We start from the raw sequence: 27,550 nt of genomic DNA, 5'->3' as shown, positions 1-27,550 counted from the left end.
ATTCTGAGCAACTCACCTTGGACCCTACCTTTTTTGATCCCCCAACATACACACCAGTGGCAACCGGCACCACGGTTGACCACGAAGCAGAACCCATCATCCACAGCAGCCCAGCAAGGCCAGCTGCACAGCAGCCCAGCGAAGGCCCAACAAATGATTGAACAATACCAGCTTTTACACCGAGATGATCAACCAGGGCAAGAAGGGCCCCAGATCGACTCACATTGTAAATAGTCACACTATTGATTTTGGTGGCGGGGGTGGGGGGGCGGGGCGGAGTGTTGTTATATATGTAAACTTGTATTTACTCTGTACAGCCATCAGAGTGCTCATCCCCTGCAGTCCCAAGAGATCCCATAATCCCTTGGGAGCACAGGTATTTAAGGAGGCTTCACAGGTTGGAGAGGCACTCTGGAGACCTGCAATAAAAGACGAAGGCCACACTTCACATTGAGCTCACAGTGTTCAGTCTGATTCTTTCTCCATTCATAACAGATATTGCAACACACAATCTGGACCTTCAATGAGTGGCAGCCTTTTCTGTTCAAGACATTGAAAAGGCTGGCCGCAGGAGCTTGCAAAGCACCATGGGTGTCATCTATTTCACCTTGAACCTTAGGAAAGCCAGCAGCTCCATCAAACTGAATGGTCCTTATTGACATGTATTCAACTATCATTGTAACCCATGTATAAGCTGACATAAGTTGTACACCTTGAGAACATTGACCACAAGGGATGAACTTGTGGGAGACACTCCTAACCTGGACTTCCAGGTATAAAAGGGGAAGCTCCACTCACCTTCATCACTTGAGGTCTTGGTAATAAAGGTAACTGGTCACAGAGTGACCTTCTCTCAAGTATGGGCCTCGTGTGCATTTATACTGTATAGTAACGACGAGAAACTGGGATTTAAACCTCGCGAGCATGGCCACGAGCAGCACAGAAGAGAGGTACTGTGTTGGTGATGATTGGGATGACTTTATTGAGACTACAGAAAAGTTATGTCACGAAGGAATGGTTGGGACAGGATTCGGCCGACAAACGCAGAGCTCATCTCCTGACGGTTTGTGGATTCAGAACGTGCTCCCTGATGAAGGACATTCTAGCGCCAGAGAAGCCGGCGGACAAGACGTTCGAAGAGCTCAGTAAGTTGATCGGGGAATACCTTAAACCGGCGAGCAGCATGCACATGGTGAGACATTGGTTTTACACGCACCGGCGGCGAGAAGGGCAAAGCGTTCCAGACTTTGTGACAGATCTCCGGCGACTGGCGAGCCTATGTAAGCTCCCAGATGCATGCAGAGCGGAGATGCTGCGAGACTTTTTTATTGAGGGCATCGGGCACGCTGGGGTTTTCAGGAAACTGATTGAGACCAAAGACTTGACCTTGGAAGCGGCGGCTCTGATAGCCCAGATATTTATCTCAGGGGAGGAAGAGACCAGAATGATATACGACAAAAATCATGGCTCAAATGCGGCAGACGACGAGGAAGTCAACATTGTTAACGTGGCACACAGTTCTCTAGGCAGACAAGGGCAATCGGACATGCCCCAGCATGTAGTCAAACCCAAAGGGGGAATTCAACAGAGACAACGGCCAGCTGAGCGGCAATTCATGCCATCGCAATGGACAATGCGGCTAGTAATGGGGCCATCAACACCTGTTAATGGTGCGCTTAAGGACAGTTACAGAGACAGTCAGAGACGATCGACTGGTAATGGACCTTTTGTTTCCAACAACGGGGCCTCCAGCTCATGCTGGAGGTGTGGAGGCAAACGCCCAACCAGAGCTTGCAGGTATTAGCAATATATCTGCAGAAACTCCAACATCAGCGGTCACTTGGCGCGTATGTGCAGGAAGCCTGCAGCCAGGTTGATGTACGAGGAGGATGGGCCCGATGTAAGCCCTATGAGGCCAAATGAATACTGGGGGAAATCGCTGGAAGCTGAAGTTCAGCGAGTTCATGTGGAGCACATATACAGTTCATAAACCAGGACGCCACCGATAATGATGAAAGTGCTCCTCAATGGCATCCCAGTATTAATGGAGCTAGACACGGGGGCCAGCCAGTCCCTGATGAGTATCAAACAGTTCAAAAGGTTGTGGATGTCCAAGGCCAGGAGGCCAAAATTATTGCCGATTGACGCACAGCTACGGACATATACAAAGGAGATTATTCCGGTGCTCCACGGTAGTCGTGACCCACAAAGATTCGGAGAACAGGTTGCCACTCTGGATTGTCCGGGGGGACGGTCCCGCACTACTGGGGAGGAGTTGGCTTGCTGTCATGAACTCGAAATGGGGCGATGTCAATGCAATTTTTTCTGTGGAGCGAGTATCATGCTCACAGGTCCTGGACAAATTTGACTCATTATTTCAACCCAGCATCGGCACTTTCATGGGGGCCAAGGTAGTGATTCACATAAACACGGACGGCAGGGCCGTACACCACAAGGCCAGAGCGGTGCCGTACATGATGCGGGAAAAGATAGGATGCGAAGTAGACCGCCTGCTGAGGGAAGGCATCATCTCGCCAGTCGAATTCAGTGACTGGGTGAGCCCGATCGTGCCGGTGCTCAAGGCGGATGGGTCGGTCAGGATATGTGGCGATTACAAGGCCATCATCAATCGGGTGTCACTCCAAGACCAGTACCGGCTACCGAGAGCGGAGGACCTCTTTGCAACGCTATCTGGTGGCAAACTTTTTTCAAAATTGGACCTGACCTCGGCTTACATGACCCAGGAGCTGGCGAGTGAGTCGAAGAAGCTGACCACCATCACGACACACAAGGGGTTGTTTGAGTATAACAGATGTCTGTTCGGGATTCGTTCGGCCGCCGCGATCTTTCAGCGAAATATGGAAAGCCTTCTCAAGTCGATTCCAAGGGCAGTGGCTTTTCAAGACGACATCCTCATCATGGGTCGTGATACTGAAGAACACCTCCACAACCTGGAGGAGGTGCTACGCAGACTGGACCGGGTAGGGCTGTGACTGAAAAAGGCGAAGTGCGTATTCTTAGCTCCAGAGGTAGAATTCCTGGGAAGGAGGGTAGTAGCAGATGGGATCAGACCTACTGCGTCCAAAACGGAAGCAATCCAGCGAGCACCCAGACCCCGTAACACGACGGAGCTGCGTTCGTTCCTGGGGCTCCTGAACTATTTTGGTAACTTTCTTCCCAAATTGAGCATGCTGTTCGAGCCGCTACACGTGCTCCTATGCAAAGGTCGCGATTGGGTCTGGGGGTACAACCAGCAAAGGGCTTTTGATAGAGCACGCAATTTGTTATGCTCCAATCAACTTTTAACGTTTTATGACCCGTGTAAGAAACTTGTTTTAACGTGTGATGCGTTGTCCTATGGGGTCGGGTGTGTGTTGCAGCATGTGAATGCCAATGCTCAGTTACAGCCGGTAGCTTATGCCTCCAGAAGTCTGTCCCAGGCAGAAAGGGGCTACGGGATGGTAGAAAAGGAAGCACTAGCATCTGTATATGCAGTAAAATAAATGCATCAGTACCTGTTTGGCAGGAAATTTGAGCTGGAGACAGATCACAAACCCCTAACGTCCCTTTTGGCCGACAACAAGGCCATAAATGCGAATGCATCGGCCCGCATACAGAGGTGGGCACTCACGTTAGCCGCCGATGACTACACAATTTGGCACAGACCGGGCACTGAAAACTGCGTCGATACACTCAGCAGGCTCCCACTAGCCACCACTGAGGGGGCAACTGAGCATGATGCTGAGATGGTCATGGCTGTTGAAGCTTTCGAAAGCGAAGGCTGACCTGTGACAGCCCGTCAGATTAAAGTCTGGACAAATAAAGACCCGCTACTGTCTTTCGTTAAGAAATGTGTCCTGAATGGGGACTGGGCAGCCACATACGGGGCATGCCCTGAGGAATTTAAACCGTTTCATAGGCGCAAGGATGAACTCTCGATTCTGGCCGATTGCTTACTGTGGGGAAACCGAGTAGTCATGCCCCAGATGGGCAGAGAGGTGTTTATCAGAGAACGTCACAGTGAGCACCCGGGCATTGTCATGATGAAGGCAATTGTGAGGCCACATGGTTGGTGGCCAGGGATAGATGCAGACCTGGAACTTTGTATTCGCAGGTACAACACTTGTGCTTAGCTGGGCAACGCACCCAGGGAAGCCCCCCTTAGCCCCTGGTCCTGGTCTGCCAAGGCATGGTCACGCATCCATGTGGACTACGCAGGTCCTTTCATGGGAAAAATGTTTTTGGTTGTAGTAGATGCTTACTCCAAATGGATTGAGTTTGCCATTTTAAATTCAAGCACATCCTCTGCCACGGTAGAAAGTCTACGGGCAATGTTCGCCACCCATGGTCTACCGGATGTCTTGGTCAGCGACAATGGCCCGTGCTTCACAAGCACTGAATTCCAAGACTTCATGGCAGGCAATGGAATCAACCACGTCAGAACGGCACCTTTCAAGCCGGCCTCAAACGGCCAGGCGGAACGAGCAGTGCAGATAATCAGTGCAGATGCTCCGAATCCAAGGGGGTTCCCGACAAAGGCGCTTATCACGCCTCCTGTTGGCCAATAGATCCCGACCACACTCGCTCACAGGGGTTCCACCCGCAGAGCTGCTAATGAAAAGGACACTGAAAACCAGGTTATCCCTTATACACCCGACTATGAAAGAAATTGTTGAGAGCAGACGTCAGTCACAATGTGATTACCATGACAGGAATGCAAGGGCGCGATGTATTGACGTCAATGACCCTGTTTTTGTCCTTAATTACGCTGCAGGGCCCAAATGGCTTGCAGACACAGTGATTGCCATAGAGGGGAATAGGGTTTTGGTAGTTAAACTTACCAATGGACAAATCTGCCGCAAACACGTGGATCAAACTAAAAGGAGGTTCAGCAACCCCATAGAAGAAGCAGAGGAAGAACACGACATAGAGGTTACTCCACCACAGGTGACCGAACACCGGAACCAAGTGGAGGAGAGCCCAGCCACTGTAGGCAGTCCCTACAGGCCTGAGGCACCGCAAACAGCAGACACTCAGGCCAGCCCCCAACTCAGGCGCTCTACAAGGAGCATAAACCACCAGAGAGACTTAACCTGTGATCCCAATAAGACTTTGCGGGGAGGTGATGTCATGTATTCAATTATCATTATAACCCATGTATAAGCTGACCTAAGTTGTACACCTTGAGAACATTGACCACAAGGGGCAAACTTGTGGGAGACACTCCTAACCTGGACTTTCAGGTATAAAAGGGGAAGCTCCACCCACCTTCATCACTTGAAGTCTTGGTAATAAAGGTAACTGGTCACAGAGTGACCTTCTCTCAAGTATGGGCCTCGTGTGCACTTATACTGTAAAGTAAGGACATATCACTTATCCACAATTCCCATCGAACCCACCCCCCCGTGACAATTTACCTTAGTGCAGGTGACCATTCCCTCAGGTCCCCAGCGGCAGCCTCCAGCCACCCAACATTCCACTCCCGCCCCCAAGATTCTGCCTCATTTCCGCTGGATTCAAGCAGCGGTTGCGTTTCTGTCATTTAAATGAGGCCTGGGAGTAAAATGGCCTGGGCTTCATGCTGGGGCCATCCGAAGGGCTACTCTCGCAACCCGACTCTTGTACACTGCACTCTTGTCCCAGCCCACACATGATGCACTCGGCCCAGGTTAACACGGGGCTTTTATCTTTTGTTCGACCAGTGTGCTTGGAGCTCCCTTTTCTACCAGCAAAGTGCATACAATGTTATGTTTGTGAAAGCAATAAACAGTCCTGACATGTGTTCAGTTATCAAATGGAGCAAAAATTCAATTCCTTCCAATTAGGTTCTGCTCATTACATTTTCTAAAAGTATTTAGAAAATATATCGGAATTGGTGGCAATGTTGGGAGCATTTTGGCTTTCACTGAGCAATGCGTTTGTGATTGTCTCAGGTGGTGAGGCACAGAATTCCAAGGAAAGTCCTGAGTCTGAAGCAACGGATGCACCTGTTGCCGCAGAAATCTGCCAGACAAATATGTTCAATTGCATACAAAAAAAATGAAATTTATTTATAAATGGGATGTTTAATATAAGATCAAATGAATCAAAGTATAGAAGACATACTATACCAAATGACATTTGGTATGCAAGAAGTGTCTATATTTAAGTACCCAAAGGGTTACACAACCTGTCAAAGTCAAAATCCTCAAAAAGCTCAGCAAACAACTGCTTTCAACTTCCTTATTCTATTCAAATGAGACTGGGGAGAGGATCTATATAAATGGATTTAAGAAAGAAACTGGAGAGAATAATTCACTGGGATGACCTTAGTGTCTACTCTGGACCGAAACTAATACGATGAGAAAGCTTGTATTAGTTGTCCTCTGGGCTCTGTCCCTGTGCAAAGGTAAGTACATTTTTCGAATGATAAAGTATTTAAAATTACAGTAGTATTACATGGGTATATATAAAATGTTATTTTTTTCAAATATATTTTCTTTACTTTGTCAAGATCAGTGTGCAGAAATTCACATACACTGATGGTGTCAGCCGTGGCTGAATTGGTAGCACCCTTGTCTTTGAGGTTGTGGCTTTAAATCTGACTTGAGCACCAAAATCTAGACTGAAACTTCAATGCAGTACTGATGAATGTTGCACTGTTGGAGATGCTGTCTTTGGGATGAGACATTAAACCGAGGCTCTGTCTGCCCTCTCAGGTGGAGGTAAAAGATCCCATGGCATTATTTTGAAGAAGAGCAGGTGTCCTGGTCAATATTTATCCCTCAATCAGCATAACGAAAACAGACTATCTGGACACTATCACAGTGCTGTTTGTGGGAATTTGCTGTGCAAAACTGGCTGGTGCGTTTCCCACATTACAACAGTGAATACACTCCAAAAAGTATTTAATTGGCTGTAAAGCGCTTTGGAATGTCCAGTGTTTGCGAAAAGCGCTAAAGAAATGCAAATGTTTCTTTCTTTCTTACATTTTTCATGCAGTAAAATGTGGGCGAACATTTCCGAAAAAAGATCATGCGGAATGACAGCAGGGTTATTTTACAAACCATTTTACAAGGTCTATTTCTTGATGTTAGTCACGGGGCTTACAGCTAGAAATGTAATATTTTTACCAATGAATCTGAATGAAAAAACTGAGTGTGCAAATGTTTGTCACTCACTATTTTGAAATATTTTAATTTTCATTTCACTGAAATAGCAAAACCACAGCCAAGAATGCAGTTACACGGCAAAGCAATCTCTGGGAAAACTTCTTATGGTTCCACTAAGAGAACATGCACATGATCCCCTTGTACTGTTCAATACTGTTCTCGAACTAAACTGCAAAAAACTGGGCACATGTGTCTGTCATGACTCGGCCTTTGAATTTCCCTCTCTGCTGTAGGAGGTGTAGAGCTACATAGATCAAATCTGCACCCCTCTGACAGCACTTCGTACCACTCGGTGACATAACACCAAGGCGATATACCAAAGTTTTGCTCCATGCATTCAAAGATTTCTTCATCACTTATTTTCTGTCAAATTGCATTAACATTATGAAAATGACATAATAGCTGATACACCAGTGTGGAGAATAATTAAACCTCTGGAAGCATTTTAGAAAATTAATAATAAGGCGAAGTTTGCTCATTAAGCATTTCTGTTTTCTACATCAACTAATTTTGTTCAACTATTTCCAGGTGATGTCTCGGCCACACGTTTTACTAGAGAATATTCCAACATCAAAAATGGTAGGTTGAGAGTTAAACACAGTATAATAATTTCTAAACTCATGTTATTACTAATAAAGTAAAGCGCTCAGCCAATAGGAGTGAGGGTGCAGAAGTTATGTTTAATTTCAAGCAAGGTTTCCAGTTCTGAAAGTTCTTTCTACGATGCTAAATATGTCGTATTTATTTTCCAGGGGAAGTTTTGAGCCTTCTTTACCATGTTGCCTCAATTTGTTTGATTGGAGAATGTTTGTAAACTTGCATTTACTGATACTGAAGTATGTTATAATTATAATAGGTCAACTTTACTCTTACCAATGTGACATGACAATGTAGTTTATTTACATCACAAGCCTTTCAAATCTCATTGCAGATTTAGCCATTTTGTTTGATGTTTAATCCCTTTCTTTAGGATACTGGACACCTCCATAAAATGACAGCCTGATACCCGCACATACTGCTGCCCATTTAAAATGGCTGCCAGCATTTAGCAGTGCTTGCAGCTGGTGGGTGGTCATTTTGTGAAAGTGGTCTGTCCTGAGGAAAGATCTGCAGCCAGAGTTGAACAAATAATTTCAGAGTGCCACTGAGATTCCGCTTTTAAAGTCACAGAGTAAGGTGTGTTTAAGTTTATGTTTGCAAAGCATGATGAGCCTTGTTAGCAATATAATACTGTGGACTTATTCCCAGTGACGATTAAAATTAAACTGATGCTGAGGGTACAAATTCATTCAAACAGAAAAACATAGAAACATAGAAACATAGAAAATAGATGCAGGAGTAGGCCATTCGGCCCTTTGAGCTTGCACCACCATTCAATAAGATCATGGCTGATCATTCACCTCAGTACCCCTTTCCTGCTTTCTCTTCATACCCTGTGATTCCTTTAGCCGTAAGGGCCATATCTAACTCCCTCTTGAATATATCCAATGAACTGGCATCAACAACTCTCTGTGGTAGGGAATTCCACAGGTTAACAACTCTCTGAGTGAAGAAGTTTCTCCTCATCTCAGTCCTAAATGGCTTACTCCTTATCTTTAGACTGTGTCCCCTAATTCTGGACTTCCCCAACATTGGGAACATTCTTCCTGCATCTAACCTGTCCAGTCCCGTCAGAATTTTATGTGTTTCTATGTGATCCCCTCTCATCCTTCTAAACTCCAGTGAATAAAGGCCCAGTCGATCTAGTCTCTCCTCATATGTCAGTCCAGCCATCCCAGGAATCCGTCTGGTGAACCTTCGCTGCACTCCCTCAATAGCAAGAACGTCCTTCCTCAGATTAGGAGAGCAAAACTGAACACAATATTCCAGGTGAGGCCTCACCAAGGCCCTGTACAATTGCATTCAGACCTCCCTGCTCCTATATTCAAAACCCCTAGCTATGAAGGCCAACATACCATTTGCCTTCTTCACCGCCTGCTGTACCTGCATGCCAACTTTCAATGATTGATGTACCATGACACCCAGGTCTCATTGCACCTCCCCTTTTCCTAATCTGCTGCCATTCAGATAATATACTGCCTTCGTGTTTTTGCCCCCAAAGTGGATAACCTCACATCTATCCACATTATACTGCATCTGCCCACTCACCTAACCTGTCCAAGTCACCCTGCAGCCTCTTAGCATCCTCCTCACAGCTCACACCGCCACCCAGTTTAGTGTCATCTGCAAACTTGGAGATATTACACTCAATTCCTTCATCCAAATCATTAATGTATATTGTAAATAGCTGGGGTCCCAGCACTGAGCCCTGCGGCACCCCACTATTCACTGCCTGCCATTCTGAAAAGGACCCGTTTATCCCGACTCTCTGCTTTCTGTCTGCCAACGAATTCTCTATCCACGTCAGTACATTACCCCAAATAGCATGTGCTTTAATTTATCACACCAATCTCTTGTGTGGGACCTTGTCAAAAGCCTTTTGAAAGTCCAAATACACCACATCCACTGGTTCTCCCTTGTCCACTTTACTAGTTACAACCTCAAAAAATTCCAGAAGATTTGTCAAGCATGAATCCATGTTTACTTGGACCGATCCTGTCACTGCTTTCCAAATGCACTGTTATTTCATCTTTAATAATTGATTCCAACATTTTCCCCACTACTTATGTCAGGCTAACTGGTCTATAATTACCCGTTTTCTCTCCCTCCTTTTTAAAAAAGTGGTGTTACTTTAGCTATCCTCCAATCCATAGGAACTGATCCAGAGTCGATCGACTGTTGGAAAATGATCACCAATGCATCCACTATTTCGAGGGCCACTTCCTTAAGCACTCTGAGATGCAGACTATCAGGCCCCGGGGACTTATCAGCCTTCAATCCCATCAATTTCCCCAATACAATTTCCCGCTTAATAAGGATTTCCTTCAGTTCCTCCTTCTTACTAGACCTTCGGTTCCCTCGTACTTCCAGAAGTTTATTTGTGTCTTCCTTCATGAAGACAGAACCAAAGTATTTGTTCAACTGGTCTGCCACATCTTTGTTTCCCATTATAAATTCACCTGAATCTGACTGCAAGGGACCTACATTTGTCTTCACCATTCTTTTTCTCTTCACATATCTATAGAAGCTTTTGCAGTCAGTTTTTATGTTCCCGGCAAGCTTCCTCTCATATTCTATTTTCCCCCTCCTAATTAAACCCCTTATCTTCCTCTGCTGAATTCTAAATTTCTCCCAAATCCTCAGGTTTGCTGCTTTTTCTGGCCAATTTATATGCCTCTTCCTTGGATTGAACACTATCCTTAATTTCCCTTGTTAGCCACGGTTGAGCTATCTTCCCCATTTTATTTTTACTCCAGACAGGGATGTACAATTGTTGAAGTTCATCCATGTGATCTTTAAATGTTTGCCATTGCCTAATCACCGTCAACCCTGTAAGTCACCTCAGATTAAGATAAGGCTTCAGACGACAAGCTCGGTATACCAAGATTTAAACCAATTTGTGCATCATATTAACAAAACTTACAAAAATGAGGAGTTCATAGTATTTTTTTAACCATGAAAAGCTGTGTTACCAGAAAACAACAAGCAGACCAATGAAATGAATGACTTACATGTTTGTACCATTGAAGCATAAAAAACTAGGCCAAGGATAGAATTAGTAAGGTGACTTTTTTTGTATGTTGTTGAAATATCCTTGACGTAACCCAGAAGAGGACCCTCCATCCCTATGCTATTGTAAAGCGTTTTGTTTTCCACACATTTCCTCTGACCTTTCTGCTTGAGGTTGCAAACTTAATGGTCAATTTTGTGCTGTTATTTCAATTCCAGATTAACGCTGTCTGAACAATTTTTCCACCTAAACCTTTACAGTTAACTGGATTGACAGCACATAAAAACCAATTTTCCGTACTGTGCAATGTACTTAAAGTTGTGGTTTGACACGAGTAACATTTTAAATTAAAATATCAATCAGAGTTATATTAGCTGGGAATAATCTCGGGAAAGTGGGGCTCTGCCTCCGGTAACTTCTAACCACTCAGACCCCCAAACTCAATACATTCTTACTTTTTATCCTGGAGCTCTTTGGACATATAGTCCAACAAAAAATATTCTCTAAATGTCAGATTTCATTCCACATTGTAATGTGTTAGAGGTTATGCATTGAGAATTAGAAACAGTGAAAGTCTTTTTGTGAATTATGTTGTAGAAAGGTTAAAATGGATTAATAAAGTAACATGTGAGGCTCTTAGATTAGTACAGTGGTTAATTTGCCGCGATGGAGAGAAACGCTGAATATTCTCCAATATTATTCATTCTCTCCTTAGTAAACAAAGAAATGAAAACTCAGCGCAACATCGAGTGTGTCTAAAGAAAATCACATCTAACACTTGATCAACAGCAAATATGTATTACAGCAACAGACAAATTTAATAGAGTTCTTTGAGCAAATAACAGAATGCGTTGATTAAAAAGAAGCAGTGGATGTTGTGTATATGAATTTTCTCAAAGTGTACCACATAGGAAGCTTGGTGATAGAAATGAAGGCACCTATGGAGTTAATAGGAATGTGGCAGCATAGGTAAGAAGTTGGCTAAAGGATAGGAAACAGAGTCGTGGTTAGTGGATTTTTGGGGCAATCCCAGGAGTACCATTACTCTTCTTGTGTATCTATAACATAAATGATTTGGACTCGGATATAAGGGGCACAAAATCAAAAGTTGCAGAAGGGACAAAAGGGGAGTGCAATAAACTGTAAATGATTTCAGGAAGACAGACTAGTAGATTGGGGACACGTTGACAAAGCTTAATAAAGACATTTGAATCCTGAATCAGGCATACAATGCAAAAGGGAATTGGTAACACAAAACAATTAGAATATTAGAGTTGGGTACTTTATTTTAGGGATGTCAAAGCCAAATGAGCAGGTGCAGACACGATTCACTAAGTTGATGCAAGGGATGTGGAGTTTTAATTATGAAGAAAACATAGAGAAACTGTGGCCCTTATCACAATAAAAGAGAAGGTTAAGAGGAAATCTCATCGAGTGTTCAAATGATGAGGGGTTTCAATAAGGTAAATAATTAAACAATTTCCACTGGTCAGCGAATCAGTAACTAGTGGGTATCAATTAAAGATTATCCCCAGAAGAAAGAAGGGAACTTAGGAGGGATATTTTTATGCAGCGGGTTGTTAGGACATAGAATGCCCTGCCACAAACAATGGTGGAAGCAGAATCCATATTAGCTTTTAAAAGGGAAGTGGATAAATATTTGAAAAAGAACAAACATTAAAGAATGTGGGGCTACATTTTCGGCAGGTTTGTGACCGGGTGGCGAAAACCGGTCGCATAGCCTGGGTGGGATCCTTGGGTACCTGCTTGCGGCACTTCCAAGTACCGCAGGAGAGAAGTGCGCCAAAGTGCAACGATGCGGATTGCGTTTGCATCGGACTTTCGGCATTCTCCCGATCCATATGCCGTGCCCAGAATAGTCAAACCTATTGGTGCAGCCCTGCCAGCTGCGGTATGTATGAAATTCTGCAAAATAGGTAAGTTAAAGTTTTTATTTTTACATTTTTTTCAGCGATCTGTTTGGAATGTTTTTTGGAATTTTTTTTTTTTCCCCCCTCCAAATGCCTCTCACAGCGTTTCCGGCCCTGGACTAAAGTTGCCGAAACTCGTGGTTTGCGCCACAAATGCTTGTGCAATGCCTCCCTTACCGATGCGCCCTGGCGTTGATGTAAAGGCCAAAAGTTCGGGCTGATAATGGTAGCGTGCGAAAATAGTAAGTTTCACAAAGCGCTACCATTTTCGCCAAAAAACCACGAAAGCCGAAAATCCGGCTCGTGGAGTAAGGACATAGAAATTGATCAAAGTGAATAGTTCATTCAGAGGTATGGTTCAGGGACTTTGGGCTGAATGGCTTCTTTCTGTGCTGTAAAATACTATCATTCTGGGAAAAAATTCAACTTTGACAGGGTGGGCGGGAATTGGACAGTGTGTATAACGGGGGCGGAAGGCCTTCTTTTACCAATGTAAGAGATAAAATAAATGTTAAAATAACATTTTGTAAATGATTTAAACATTCATTTACATTTAAAATTAGTTTAGATTATTTTTGTCCCATTTAAAAATGTTTCATTTATTTTTCAAAAAGTGACATTTTTATTTAAGGTGTTTAATGAAATGGTATTTTCATTACTTTTCAACCTGTGATCATTTATTTTTATTTCAGTGTTGTGAAATGTTATTTATTAGGTGATTTTTATTATGCCTATGGGGATTCTGTACGTAATTATAAGCATAATAGGAATCCCCCTTTGTCATTGGTTGGCCTATGTGATCCCAGGAACGCTTACAAACCGCCTGCGCCCCTATGATCCGTGAGCCTTTACGCAGGTGTATGCCTGCAGGCCCAGGACCGCAAGAGTCCGAAGCTCCGGAGACACTAGGTAAGTATTTAGTTTTCTTGCGATTCGGAGGTGTACACAGATGGCAAGCCTCCGACCGCAATTTCTAGGCCAATATAATCAAACGGATTCTTCTTTAGTTATTTTAGTCTAAAATAAGAACTGTAACTAATAGAACAATATACTACATTTACTTTTTATAACCTAGCATAGTAGATAATTGATCTTGAAAGTAAAAGTAAACTAGTTCTGAAAGAATTAACTTAAGTTTAAATGTTTAATTCTCAACCAGGTATGGAGGAGCCTATTCATCGGTTTGTGCCCAGATCTCTGCAAGAAACAATAACAACATTAGATGGCAGCAATGGTAAGTCCCACATTATGACCTTTTTAAAGATATTGGCCCCAAACTTGGTGGAATCACCGCCCGCTGCAGCCAAGTTTTGTGGGTGGTCTTCCCTCAATGCCAATTTCGTGGAGGCCTCCTGCCGGCGGGTAGGGATGTCCGCTGGGATCCACCCGCTGACATCCGCTAGTACGCAACTCACGTTATGTGTCCTCCCACCCACCGAGCTGCCAGTTTGCTCCGGGCGGGAGTCGGCGGCAGCAGGGGGAAGGACCGCCGCATGGAGGCAGGTCTAACCTCAACCGTAAGTATGAAGACCTGCAAAAAAAGGTTCGTAAACTTCTTTTCTTTATTTTTTTTTACAGCGATTCAGGTGGATGGGGTCCTCTGAAGGTTTTCCAGTGTTTTATTTGTGTAAATTTTTATTTGTATGTATTCCCCCCGTCCCTAGCCCCGACTCAATCCTCGGCGGTACTTTGCCAAGGATTGCATTTGCCGCCAAGATTGGGAGCTCCTGCCCGCCGCCGCCCAGATTCATGGCATAAGTCATTTTTTTGCTGCCGGGCGGTCATTCCAGGACTTTTTAATGAAACTCCCGCCCAAAGTACTGTCAGGTCTCTCAGCGGTCCCTTGGGCGGCAATTGGGCGGAACTTAACTTCCACCAAGTTTGAGCCCATTAGCCCTAATTTTAACTCCCGGCGGGTTTTGGGTGGGCGAGATGAGTTGGAACCTCACCCACTGCTGCAGAAATGAGGCCCAGGCTATATTGATGCCCAGGCCTCAATTAATTCACGCTGGCCTTCATCCCACCTGTTCCAGGTGGAAAGTGATGGAAGATTGCCCGGCACAAAGCCTTCCCACCAACACAAGATCGGCTTCTGGGTATGTCGTGTGAGGATCTCACATTCGACAAAGAACTGGTGTGGCCGGGGGTGGGGGGGGGGGAGGTGCGGGATGGGAAGCGGGGGAGTTCATGGCAGGGGAGGCCGAAGCTTTCCTTGTGGGGCCCAGAGGAGCACTCCTGCTCTTCCAGGCCCCACAAAAGGAAGGAAAAAAAAATATAATTTTCCGTTTCTTCTGGGGCCTGAACTTCTTCTGACCTAGTTCAGCCTGGCGGCAAAGCTTCATTCAGATCCGAGTTCAAACGTCACTGGGACCCAAGATGCATATGTTTTGGTTTGGTGCCCTTGCCGCCTGCTCAGGGGGGAAGGTTCTAATCACGGACGACGGGATTCTGCCGAGTAGGTTACCAGGGCGATTGCAACTGCCCACACACCCTGTTTTGCCTGACGTGTACAGGCAAAATCAGCCCCCATTGTAGTTGAAATTATTAGCTTAATTATAAATGCAATTCAATGAAACTAAAAAAATGCCACACCTTCTACTAAAATGCTGTATTGATCTATTACGATACAAGAATATGGTATTTCAAATGTTTTTCAGGGTTTTGCAGCACTTGGGGAAATGGAGCCTTCAGGACATTTGATGACAAGTTTTACCATTTTACATCAACCTGCAATTACATTCTCAGTCGTCAGTGCACAGGTGGCACAGAAGATTTTAACATCCAAATCCGCCGTGGGTCAAATGGCAATCTGGAGCACATCTACATCCAGATCGAAGGCATCAAAATTCTTCTGGTGAACGGGACAATTTCAGTTCAAGATGCGATGTAATCCCCCGCTTTTTACCTTTTATTACAAACTGTTATCTGTACAGGGACTACCTATTCAACATTTGATTTCAGTACCTAACATTTCAGAACAACTAGCATTTGCATTCAATATTAAAATAACAATAGTTTTTTTCTATGTATAGTAGGACAAACATTAATCTTAATAACAACAAAGAACATTCATAAAATGACACCTTACTTCTATTGGCCAGACAACTAACACATCACATATGAGAAACTTAAAATAAACTAGTTATGGCAAAGGAGTTACTGAGATCAGTGGAAAGGAAAATCAGGTGCTTTCTATAATGGCCAGCCAATCCGCAATGCCACTTTTATGTCTGGGCAGAAAATTGAAAATCGACTCCAGTGTCTTTCCATTAAGTGAATACTCCCTTTCCTTATTTTTTTCCAAAAATGTATTACCTCACATTTATCCAAATCCTACATGGACCACATGCATTATTCCATGCGTTATGATCATTAAAGTAACCCAATATTATTGCCCAGCTTTTCTTGCATATATCTCTGAGCTGTCTGCAATTCTGCCCCTCTATCTCATCTCCACTGTTTGTTGGCCTGTAATGCACACCAAGAATTGTACCAATTCCCTCCCTATTTCTCCGCTCTATCCTTCTGGTTTGTGTCTTACCACAATCTGCTCGAGCATTCTATGATAGAACCCTATAGACACAGCTAATTTTTCATTTTGTTCCTCATTCATAATTTATCCTGCATTGGAATACTTTTTTTAGACTCTTTTTCATGTTCATATCTATCTTTTGCGCATTTGTAGAAGTACGTAACTACAGAAAATAAGGCAAACAGGAAATGAAAAAATTAGTGATCATAAACGTGAAAGCAAAATCTTTCCAAATAGTGGGAATTATTGGTCAATGACAATTATTATCTATAATTTGTCATTAACTAGATTGTATTAAATCAGATGGAGGCATTCATTATTGCATTATAAATACTGCTCTCGGTACATTTTTCATTCACAGAGTGACAGTGCCATTTGATGACAAGGTGATAAGTATTCAGACATATGGAATTTACACACGGATTTATAACAGGAAGCACACTATATCTTTGATCTGGAACCATCAAGATGCATTATCGGTAAAATCATTATGGAAGGTTTTCTTAAATGTATTTTTTGTGTATAGCTTGTATAAACATTGCAACCAAAGTAAATGAGTGAGAAACTTCACACTTTATTTACATGTATTTTATCTTCACTGGGAGGGTAAAACATGTGCTCTTGTTCAAATCGTTCGGATTCCAGACAGGAGCACTGCCAATTATTGAGAGCAAGTCCATGAAGGGTAGAGAGAGAAACTAGCAATCTGCTGCAGGATTTAAATGCCTGTAGCAGATTAAAGAGGCAATCATCCACCAGAGTGGCTTGGGAGCAGAAGATGAAGGATTCTTCAATTAGAATTGTTTAGTGAGGTCTGCGGGTTCTCTGAAGCAGAGCTGGAAGTGTTGCTGGATCAAGCCAGGCAACTGAGGGAGATCCTGTTTGAGAGGGAGCAGTGACGGCCCCTTTGCGGAGAGTTGCTCAGGAGCAGCAAACTGAGGTCAGGGTCATTAGTATGAACTGCAACTTCCTATGCCTGGCCACTCTGTCAGAAGAATATTAATGATCTTACTATGTTGGGCAAAGTAAATCAATCAAACTATGCCGTCAAAGAATGCATAATTTTATGCAAACTGATTGTAGTAAAAGGGGCAAATGCTTTGTAATAATTGCAGTTCGTATTGTTTCCCGTAAAACTTGGAACTGTCACTCCTGGTATAAATATAAATGGACATAGCTTTTTCTAAAACGCTGCGTTTAATTTTGTCTTCAGCTAACTCTTGATACTAAATATCAAGGGCATCTCTGTGGCCTTTGTGGGAAATTTGAAGAAGACAACATCATCACTTACGGTAAAAAAAAGTGTTAAAACAATAACTGGCTTTTTTCTTGCGAAACTGAGTCAGGTTTCTTGTAATGTAAGAACATAAGAAATAGGAGCAGGAGTAGGCTATTCGGCCCCTCAAGCCTGCTCTGCCATTCAGTAAGGTCATGGCTGATCTTCTACCTCAACTCCACTTTCCTGCTTTATCCCCATATCCCTTGGTTCCCTTAATATCCAAAAATCTTTCGATCTCTTGTCTCAACGACTGAGCCTCCACAGACTTCTGGGGTAGAGAATCCCAAAGATTCACAACCCGCTGAGTGAAGACATTTCTCCTCACCTCAGTCCTAAATGGCCGACCTTTTATTCTGAGACTGTGAACCCTGGTTCTAGACTCGCCAGCCAGGGGAAACATCCTCCCTACCCTGTCAAGCCCTGTAAGAATTTTGTATGTTTCAATGAGATCACCTCTCATTCTTTTGAACTCCAATGTGTATAGGCCCAACCTACTCAACCTATCTTCATAAGTCAACCCCCTCAGCTCTAGAATCAACCTAATGAACCTTCTCTGAACAGCCTCCAATGCAAGTACACAATGCTCCATGTGTGGTCTCACCAGGGCCCTATATAATTGCAGTAAGACATCTTTACTGTTACATTCAAATCCTCTTGTAATAGAGGCCATTTGCATTGTAGTTGTAATTTGACAACTTCAATGTCATTACACACATTGTTTATATCATTTACCAAGCTCATTTATCATATCTCTTTTTTTGCAGATTCAATTTTTTTTGATCGAAATAAGCTCGATGTTTTGGGCCACATATGTTATAGCAACCCCCCTACTGGCTCATCATGTGCAGAAAACACTGTAAGTTTATAACCAGAGACAAACAAAAGAAAAACAACAAAGTAACTTTGATCTTATTGCAGCAAGTTATCTTATTTTGTGTGCACTCTGTTTGTTGAGGTGAGAGGAAGTCAGTTTTGAAAAAGGAACATTTGCTCACCTGCAGTTAATGATGAAACATCAGACCCAGGGGCTTTTGCTAGTCTCCCACTGCAAGGAACCCCCAATAAAACAGGGGAGTCCTAGTTATGCCAACTTTCAGCCATTCTGCCAGGATTGATTTGTAAGAGGCAGAACTTCTGTCTACCCTGTACAAAGCAAATGATCAGCCAGAATTTCCTGTTACTGAGCCTTGGTCGGAACCTGGCGTTACAATGTCAGCCAGTACACCAAAAGGGATGAGAGATACGGACCTGCACAAGGCTGAACATGGGCTCCATCACTGGGGCCTAGATTTGTCAAGTGGCCTGCAACTGGAGCCATGGCAGGGTCATGGGGATGGGGGTGCTGGGGGGGGGGAGCGGGAAGCGGGGTTTAGGGTGGGGTTGAGGCAATGGAGATATTTAAACACAGTTAGGAGAATTTTTAATTTGGGGCAGTGGGGAGACGGTGGAGGGGGGTGCGGTGGCTGGGAACCATTGTAGATGAATGAGCACAGGGGTGATGGGCGAGATAATCTTGGGCCTAGATTTTCATGGGGAAGGCATGGGCCCTCTGATGCGGGCGGGGAACCTGGGAGAACGGGTTTCCTGCACGCTCCGCCAACTTTAATGGCAAGGCCTGATTTGCATCTGAAGCCTGTTTCTCACTCGCAGCCAGCGAGATAGAGAATCTGGCTAGCTGAAAGCAGGTAGATCTGCAGCAGGAGAGGTCGGGTTGCGGGGGTGGGGGAGAGGAAGGGGTGGAGAAGAGAAGATCAAGGATGTCGTACAATCGGGGGGAGGGGGGAGAAGAATAAATCGGGTACATCGTGGGACCGAGGGAAGGGAAGAACACATCGGGGCCATCCATCAGAGGATCGTGGCTGGCCTCAGGATGATTATTAGGGGGGGGGGTGGCCGGGTGGTCGGAAGGCGATCACTGGCCTCTTGGGGGGGGGGGATCTCCAATTGCGGTGCGTGGGCTAGGCAGGGACCCTGGATCCAGGAGGTAGGTATAAAGGCACTTATCTTCTGGATGCAACAAACTCTGCTTTGCTGTAACTGTCGGGTTTTACGAAGTATGTAAAACCCGACAAATGCAGTTAAAAACAAATTGGAGGGTAAAAAATAAACTTCCAGTCTCATTGTAATATTTAAATTGACGTCCCACCTCCTGCCAGCGAGTTGGCTGTCCGCCCCCACTCCCCGCACCGCCATCACGCCTCCATTAAAACTGGAAATGGGTGAGTTGGAGGCAGGTTCAGGTCAGGAATTCTGATTTTTAACAATTTAACTTCCCCCCCATGCACCAAACCTACCTGTTTTTTTAGGTTAAATTTCCCCCCTTGATGTCAGTGATGGGCAAGAGACAAGATATAGGCAGCAGAGTTTTTGATGAGCAGAATGGGAGACCAGCCAGGCGAACACTGGAGAAATCGAGTCTGGAGATGACAAAAGCATAGATAAGGGTTTCAGCAGAAATGGACTCAGGTGGTGTTCCCGGAGGTTGGCAGTATTTCGGAGATGGAAGTAGGCAGTAAAGGGATGGATAAGATTGGTGGTCTGAAGCTCAGCTTGTGAGCGAATTGGATGCCAAAGTTGTGAACAGTCTTCTTCAGTCTGACACAGTGGCCGGGAGGGGGATGAGTTGGCAGAGAAGATATGGAATTTGTGGGCAAAGGTGATGTTTTGGGCTTCCCAATTTTTAGCTGGAGGAAATTATGGCTTATCCAAGACTAGATTTTGGACAAGCAGTTTTAAAAAAAATAGGAGCAAGAGTAGGCCATTCGACCTTTCGAGCCTGCTCTGCAATTCAGTAAGATCATGGCTGATCTTCTACCTAAGCTCCACTTCCCTGCACTAACCCTATATCCCTTGATTCCCTTAGTATCCAAAAATCTATTGATCTCTGTCTTGAATATACTCAACAACTGAGCCTGCACAGCCCTCTGAGATGGAGAATTCCAAAGATTCACCACCCTCTGAGTGAAAAAATATCTCCACATCTCAGTCCTAAATGGCCGACCCCTTATTCTGAGACTGTGACCCCTGGTTCTAGACTCCCCAGCCAGGGGAAACATCCTTCGTGCATCTACTCTATCAAAGTTTCAGTTTGACAGCACAAATGCATTGGAGTGGTCGATTGAGCTGTTGGAGATGGGTGTCCTCAGCGTACATGTGGAATCTGACCCCATGGCTTTAGATATTTTTGCCAAGGATCAGCATGTAGATCAGGAACAGGAGGGTGCCAAGGATGGGTCCTTGACGCTGTAGCCGACAGCACGGGTTAAGAAGTGAAACCATTAATAGAGATGGTCCAGCTACAATCAGATAGGTAAGTGTAGAATCAAGTGAGGGCAGTCCCAATGAGCAAGTCAATGGAGGTGAGGCATCAGAGGAGGATGTTGTGATCAATCATATCAAAGGCTGCAAAGCAGTCGAGTAGGAGAAGAAGGAAATGGCACCAAGACCACAGTCCCAAGGAATGTTGTTCAGAATTATGGTTCGAGCCATTTTGGTGCTCTGAGAGAGGCGGAATCCTAATTGGAGGGATTCAAACAGGGAGTTATGGAAAAGGTGGGCATGGATCTGGGTGGCAACAACGCGTTAAAGGACCTTAGAATAGATTGGAGATGGGAGAGTACTTAGGGAGGACAAAGATTTTTTTTTAAGGAAGTGGGCGATGACAGTGGTTTTGTAAGGTTGGAGGATAGCTCCTCATGAGGGAACCATTTACACCATTGGCTAAAATGGAAACCAACAATGATCAAGATTTTAGTGAAAATCGGGTCAAGGGAGCAGAAAGTAGGCCTCATAGATGAGATGAGCTTAGAGAGGCCAGAGGGATGTGGGGGAAACCTAAAGAGAGTGACAGATTCAGAACTAGGGTGTTGATGGGACTGGGGAAGGATTTGGCTAAATGGTCAAGAGGGAAACAGCAGAGCCTGCTGAATGAATGGTCTCAATCTTAAATGACAAAGAAATCCATGAGCTTCTCGCACTTGTAGGAGGTGAAGATGGATTGGGCAGGGAAAGGTTTTTAAGAGACAGTTGGTAATGGAGAAACAGGGATTATCTTTTCTCCCTAAGATGATCACAGAATACTGGGTGCTTTTGGCAGAGTAGATTGAGGTACAGTAGAGCTTGATGTGGTAAACCCAGATAGCTAAGTCAGTTGAGCATCAGATATGTTCAAGTTTATGCCTCTTAGACTTAAGGGCTCAAAGAAATGGGCTGTATGAGGGGAAATGAATGGGATGTGAGAGGGTAAAAGTTTTACTGGGGACAAGGACATCAAAGGTGATGGTCCTGGCTAACGGTTTGGCTGAGCAATTCGAAGCTGCAAAGGTATCGTGACAAAGAGATCGCAAAAGGATGGAGAATTCGGAGTTCGAGCGCAGTTATGAACAGCTGGGAGAGTGTGCCTTGGTGAGGCCTCACCTGGAATATTGTGTTCAGTTTTGGTCTCCTAATCTGAGGAAGGACGTTCTTGCTATTGAGGGAATGCAGTGAAGGTTCACCAGACTGATTCCGGGATGGCAGGACTGACATATGAGGAGAGACTGGATCGACTGGGCCTGTATTCTCTGGAGTTTAGAAGGATGAGAGGGGATCACTTAGAAACATATAATATTCTGATGGGACTGGACAGGTTAGATGCAGGAAGAATGTTCCTGATGTTGGGGAAGTTCAGAACCAGGGGGCACAGCCTAAGGATAAGGGGTAAGCCATTTAGGACTGAGATGAGGAAAAACTTCTTCACTCAGAGAGTTGTTAACCTGTGGAATTCCCTACTACAGAGAATTGTTGATGCCAGTTCATTGGATATATTCAAGAGGGAGTTAGATATGGCCCTTACGGCAAAAAGGATCAAGGGGTATGAAGAGAACGCAGGAAAGGGGTAATGAGGTGAATGATCAGCCATGATCGTATTGAATGGTTGTGCAGGCTCGAAGGGCTGAATGGCCTACTCCTGCACCTATTTTCTATGTTTCTCCAGGGGTGAATGCAGAAGGAGGATAGGGGGTGCCAAAAGACACGAGGGGGTAATTGGAGGCATCCTTTTCGGGGAATGAGAACACAAGAGTGGAGAGGCCATAATTAGAACTTTCTGCCATAATAATGTAATCCCCTGGGAAGATTCGACAAAAATACTTGATTCTCAAGATAATAAAATAAGATTACAGCAAGTTTAGCCATTGCTATAATTCCTTTTATTCTGGATGGCCACACTTCACAGCTAACCCTTTCTTTAGCCCTATCACCACAGAAATATTCATTTTCCGTAGTCCATTCGCTTACTTGAGGGCACAGCAATGGGATTTTCTGCGCATAACTTTTCCTGTGTTTTTATTTTCATTTTCAGAAATGTGCAGAAATCTCAAAATTCTTCACGTCCTGTTTTGATGACCTTCAACTTGTAGAGAAGTACTGGCAAATGTGTAAGGCAGACGTTTGCGCCTGTAAAGAATTGAAGTGTGCATGCGCTACATTTGCTGAAATTGCACGGCAATGTGATAAAGAGACCGTTGAGTGGTGGAATAATTGGAGGACAGGAACTGAATGTGGTAAGTTATCTCTGGAAATCAGGACATTTAAATGCTCAATTAAGGATGCATGCCAAGAAATTGAAGCTTACTCCTCAAAATGTAATAATTTAATGAAAATTCTCACTCGAGTAAAGCAAACAAGATTATTTGTATCTGCATTTCATAACTGAATAGCATCATCAGTGATCAAAATGGGAAAACAAAATGCTTTCATGTTTCAGAAAAACCTGAGTGTGCTGCGAATCAAATTTACAAGGAGTGTGGCCCTGTGTGTATTCCAACCTGCTCCAATCCAAAGCCTCAGCAACAGTGCGATCAGTGTGTGAATACTTGTGAATGTCCAGAGGGTAATCATATATATCAATCTAAAACAATTTTATCTTTTACTTGTATCTAAATATTATTTTTATCTAAAACACTTCTGTGAGCTACTGTATATTTAAATCATTGTGTCCTTCTCATAAACACACTTAATTTAGATTTCATCCCACAATATCATTTCCAAATAAATCTTTTTGAATGTTTGCTAAAATATAAAATCAGTCAAGATGTTCAATGATGTTATGCAGGGTGTGGGCAGGTTGCAAATTCCTCGCTACGGGGTGGAGAGGAGGGGGTGTCTTTGCTGGTCTCTTGCCGTAAGTCCAGTGGAAGATTGGCAGGACCCCCACAATATGGCAGAGTACCAGTTCCGCTGTGCATGTGCTGTTTCTGGTAGTTGCCAACTTGCCTTGTGAGGGGCAGGACACCCCCGCCCCTCCCTACTCATGGAATACAAGGCAAATATTGTCAGGGGGCGGAGTCAGGGGTGGGACTCCCTATGCCTGGAGTTCCTGCTCCATTGGTTGATTTGGGACCTGTCGTGTATGTGAACATTGCACCCAGTGAGATGAGGCACAGCTACCTTCAGCTAGGTGGGTGTGGGTCCCATTGGTGGGCTCCAGGCTAGGGAAGTGCCCAGACCCCCAAAGTACGGTCATTTAAAAAAAAAATGCTATTGGTCAGCCCTCTTACACAGGGTATCAAAGTGGGATACAGCCAATGGTATCCAGCTGCTGGAGGTTTCATTCGCAAGGGACAGGTAACTGATGAACATTCTCGCGCAGTGCCATGGGTGACCTGTCCATGCTAATTAGGTATCTTTCCATTGACCCAGCAAACTCAAACAGCATGGCCAACGCTGGAGGGCACAATTAGGCACGAACCCACATTCCAATGGATGTTGACCCCCATGGACGCATAGGCCACATTTTCACATCTGTAACTCTGAACCCTTTGACAGTCATCTTTATCTTTAACTGATGTTAAATGGGAGTGTTGCAAAGGAATGAGACATGTTTCCAAAGGGAAGGAGGGTAAATCGGTGGGTGAATCAACTCTTCATGATGCTGCTGTCCTGCACGGATTAGCTGTTGATTTGTAGCAGGAAGCCGGCACCTTCCCACATGTATCGCTCATAGGCAACAAATAACTCCATCAGAAATCATTTTAGAAATAGTGATTTGAGAGGATTTTTTTCGTGACTGATCCAATAGAGAAAATGAAAACAGCATTCAGTGAAATAATGCCAGGAGAGGAATGTCACAAAGAATTATTTTATTGGATTCGTAACTGTAAATGCAAATTGTGTACTTTAATTTTGTTGTGAATAGAAGTACTTAAATATTTATTATAATGTATCTCAGGCACTGTTCTTGATAACGTAAGAGGAACAAATAGCTGCATCCAGAAAGCAGAATGCGCTTGTGAATATGGTGGAAAGATTTATGAATCTGGAGAAACCAGGACAACTTCCTGTCAGTCATGGTATGCTTTGCACTGTACATCTCATATGTAGTTTTTGCACTATAAATATTCTAATATTTTAGAAACAAATCTCAATTTTATTTGTATTTTCTTTTTAGCACTTGTGAGACTGGAGCATGGTCGTGTTCTCACCTGAGCTGCCCTGGGAGATGCAAAATTGAAGAAGCAACATATATCACGACGTTTGATAATAAATATTACACCATGATAGGGGATTGCTCATACTATGCTGTTTTTGTATGTTTCCTACATTTCACTCTTGTTTATAATCAATTTTTAAAGCATATGAATAACTAATGGAATAGGCCTAATCATATCTGCTTGAGACATTTCTGAGTTCTCCATTTTTCATTGTTTCTGCAACAGACAGAGGACTGGACCATCAAGGTAGAGCTCCGCCAGTGTCAAGCAGCATTTAAACAGACATGTTTGCAGCGTGTTACCTTAACTAAGAATCTGGTGAGAATTTGTAAAGCCATTCGTTTCTATACTTTCGTTCTGTCAATATGTTCTTTGAAATGATACAAATGCACATCTTTGTTTTCTAGACTAGCTACGTGTTCAGCAATGATGGCAATGTATACTTTGATGGAAATAAACTTGCAATGCCTCTGAGAACAGGTAAAGAATGTTTTGTTCTGTTCTTTGAGATAACTAAATAAATGGTTACAATTGTGTTGAACCAGTATTATATTTCCTTTAAAACAGGCGGAATAATAATATTTCGGCAGTCCTCAATGTACATTCAAGTCTCAACGACATTTGGATTGAAAATGCAAGTGCAGATATCCACTGTTATGCAACTTTACATCTCACTTTCTGAAGATTTAAAAGGAAGCACGAAAGGTATGGCTAGTGTGATAAATCCATTTAAATGCAAACTTTGTGTGGCTACAGGGTTACATGCAAACTACATCACTTCAAGTAGAAGTGCTTCAATAATGACCTTAACTTCATGTGCTGGGAATAGAATTTACCTATTTATATTGCAGGGCAGATTCCACATAACTGTGGCAGCAGATAACTGAGCATACTCAAAAGTAATTGATTTACATTTATTTTCTCTGGCTGTTAGTCCTTCCCCTATTGGTGGGGAGTATCTGTTTGGACCAGTAATGAGAACCCACCTTACTGCTCTGTATGCGCAGGCTGAGCAATGACTAACTGCAACGCTAGTTGTCAGTGGATTTGGGCTAAAAACTGAAAGCTTGGCTCATTTTTGGCCAATCCACAGGTGCCTTTAAAACAGGGGTAAGATTCAGGCGCAAAGGATGACATGTGCGCCTTTGAGGAAAGTTTTAAGGAGGGCAGGAATACAAACTTTAGGATATCAGCCAACTAAAGTGGGCAAAATGGCTGTTGTCTGCGCATGCTCCATAACATTGCTCACAAGCAGGAACTGCATTTTGAACCACATGACAAATACACATCTGCATTATCCATGGATAGCAAGGCAGCATTAGAATGTGAAATAAGGGACCATCTGATTAACATCCAATTCACTTCAGGGAATCACCACTTCCATTGCAGAAAAGTAAGGCAATTGTGTGCCTGGCACAAGGCATAGATTTGGGCCAATTACATCAATGTTTACTCTGATAAAACATAAACAAATCTTTGTGTAACAAGTTTGAAATATAATGCATTAGCTGCCTCAATAATGTTAGCAATTTTCCTAATGTTATCCCAACATTAAATATTTGAACAGTTGAAAATCACACTCATATGACCACAGTGTGCTGCCCTGCACCACGCCATGCACCACATTCTGAGAGTGCTCTCTAAATCTTCATTCGTCTACCTCATATTCTGGGGCAATGTTAACTTGAGAGAGCCACATATCTGGGCCAGCAGTGGTCCAGGTGCCAATGCACTGGGATCGCATTGTCAGCCCAAAGAGAAAGGCAGACAGAGAAACAGCAAAAGAGATAGTGAGAAAGAAATAAGGAGAAGAGCTGGACAGAATAAATTGTGAAAGAGAGATTGCGAAAGAAACCCAAACTGGGCGCTAGCGAGCGAATCAGACAGAGAACGAGGGAGAAAGAGACACAGAAGAGCGGGATAGACCAAAAGTGAGTTAAATATTTATATTTTTTTTACTGTATTCTAAATGGTTACAGCGTTGCCTTTTTTTTTTAAATTGATACTGAGAATTCCAAAACATAAAAACATAAGAAATAGGAGCAGGAGTAAGCCATTTGGCCCCTCGAGCCTGCTCCGCCATTCAATAAGATCATGGCTGATCTGATCTTGGGCTCAACTCCACTTCCCTGCTCGCTCCCCATAACCTTTGACTCCCTCATCATTCAAAAATCTGTCTATCTCCACTTTAAATATATTCAATGACCCAGCCTCCACAGCTCTCTGGGGTAGAGAATTCCAAAGATTCACAACTCTCTGAGAGAAGAAATTCCTCCTCATTTCCATTTTAAATGGGCAACCCCTTATTCTGAAACTATGCCCCCTAGTTCTAGATTCCCCCACGAGGGGAAACAGCCTCTCTGTATCTAGCCTGTCAAGTCCCCTCAGAATCTTATATGTTTCAATAAGATCACCTCTCATTCTTCTCAACTCCAATGAGTATAGGCTCAATATACTCAACCTTTCTTCATAAGACAACCCCTTCATCTCGGGAATCAACCTCGTGAACCTTCACAACTTTAGCTGATTTAATAATGTAGCTGTGGTATCTTTACTTATCTATCTGCAGTGGTAA

At 43.7% G+C, this 27,550-nt stretch overlaps 1 protein-coding gene across 1 annotated transcript in view; it reads left to right on the top strand.

The window, feature by feature from the left end:
- The first annotated feature begins 924 nt into the window (after positions 1–924).
- The window catches only part of LOC139278097 (mucin-2-like), a 138,402-nt gene continuing 111,776 nt past the window's right edge, over positions 925–27,550 (top strand). The window contains exons 1-13 of the mRNA XM_070896755.1: positions 925–1,063; positions 7,680–7,730; positions 13,852–13,926; positions 15,350–15,578; positions 16,586–16,703; positions 17,438–17,516; positions 18,268–18,359; positions 22,845–23,046; positions 24,714–24,834; positions 24,933–25,071; positions 25,201–25,293; positions 25,383–25,455; positions 25,543–25,680. Of these exons, the coding sequence (XP_070752856.1) occupies positions 925–1,063; positions 7,680–7,730; positions 13,852–13,926; positions 15,350–15,578; positions 16,586–16,703; positions 17,438–17,516; positions 18,268–18,359; positions 22,845–23,046; positions 24,714–24,834; positions 24,933–25,071; positions 25,201–25,293; positions 25,383–25,455; positions 25,543–25,680 (1,549 nt within the window). The remainder of the gene's footprint in view (positions 1,064–7,679; positions 7,731–13,851; positions 13,927–15,349; positions 15,579–16,585; positions 16,704–17,437; positions 17,517–18,267; positions 18,360–22,844; positions 23,047–24,713; positions 24,835–24,932; positions 25,072–25,200; positions 25,294–25,382; positions 25,456–25,542; positions 25,681–27,550) is intronic.

The sequence above is a fragment of the Pristiophorus japonicus genome, chromosome 13 (assembly GCF_044704955.1).
Source record: "Pristiophorus japonicus isolate sPriJap1 chromosome 13, sPriJap1.hap1, whole genome shotgun sequence".
Lineage (NCBI taxonomy): Eukaryota > Metazoa > Chordata > Chondrichthyes > Pristiophoridae > Pristiophorus > Pristiophorus japonicus.
This window is presented reverse-complemented; position numbering and strand designations above follow the sequence as displayed.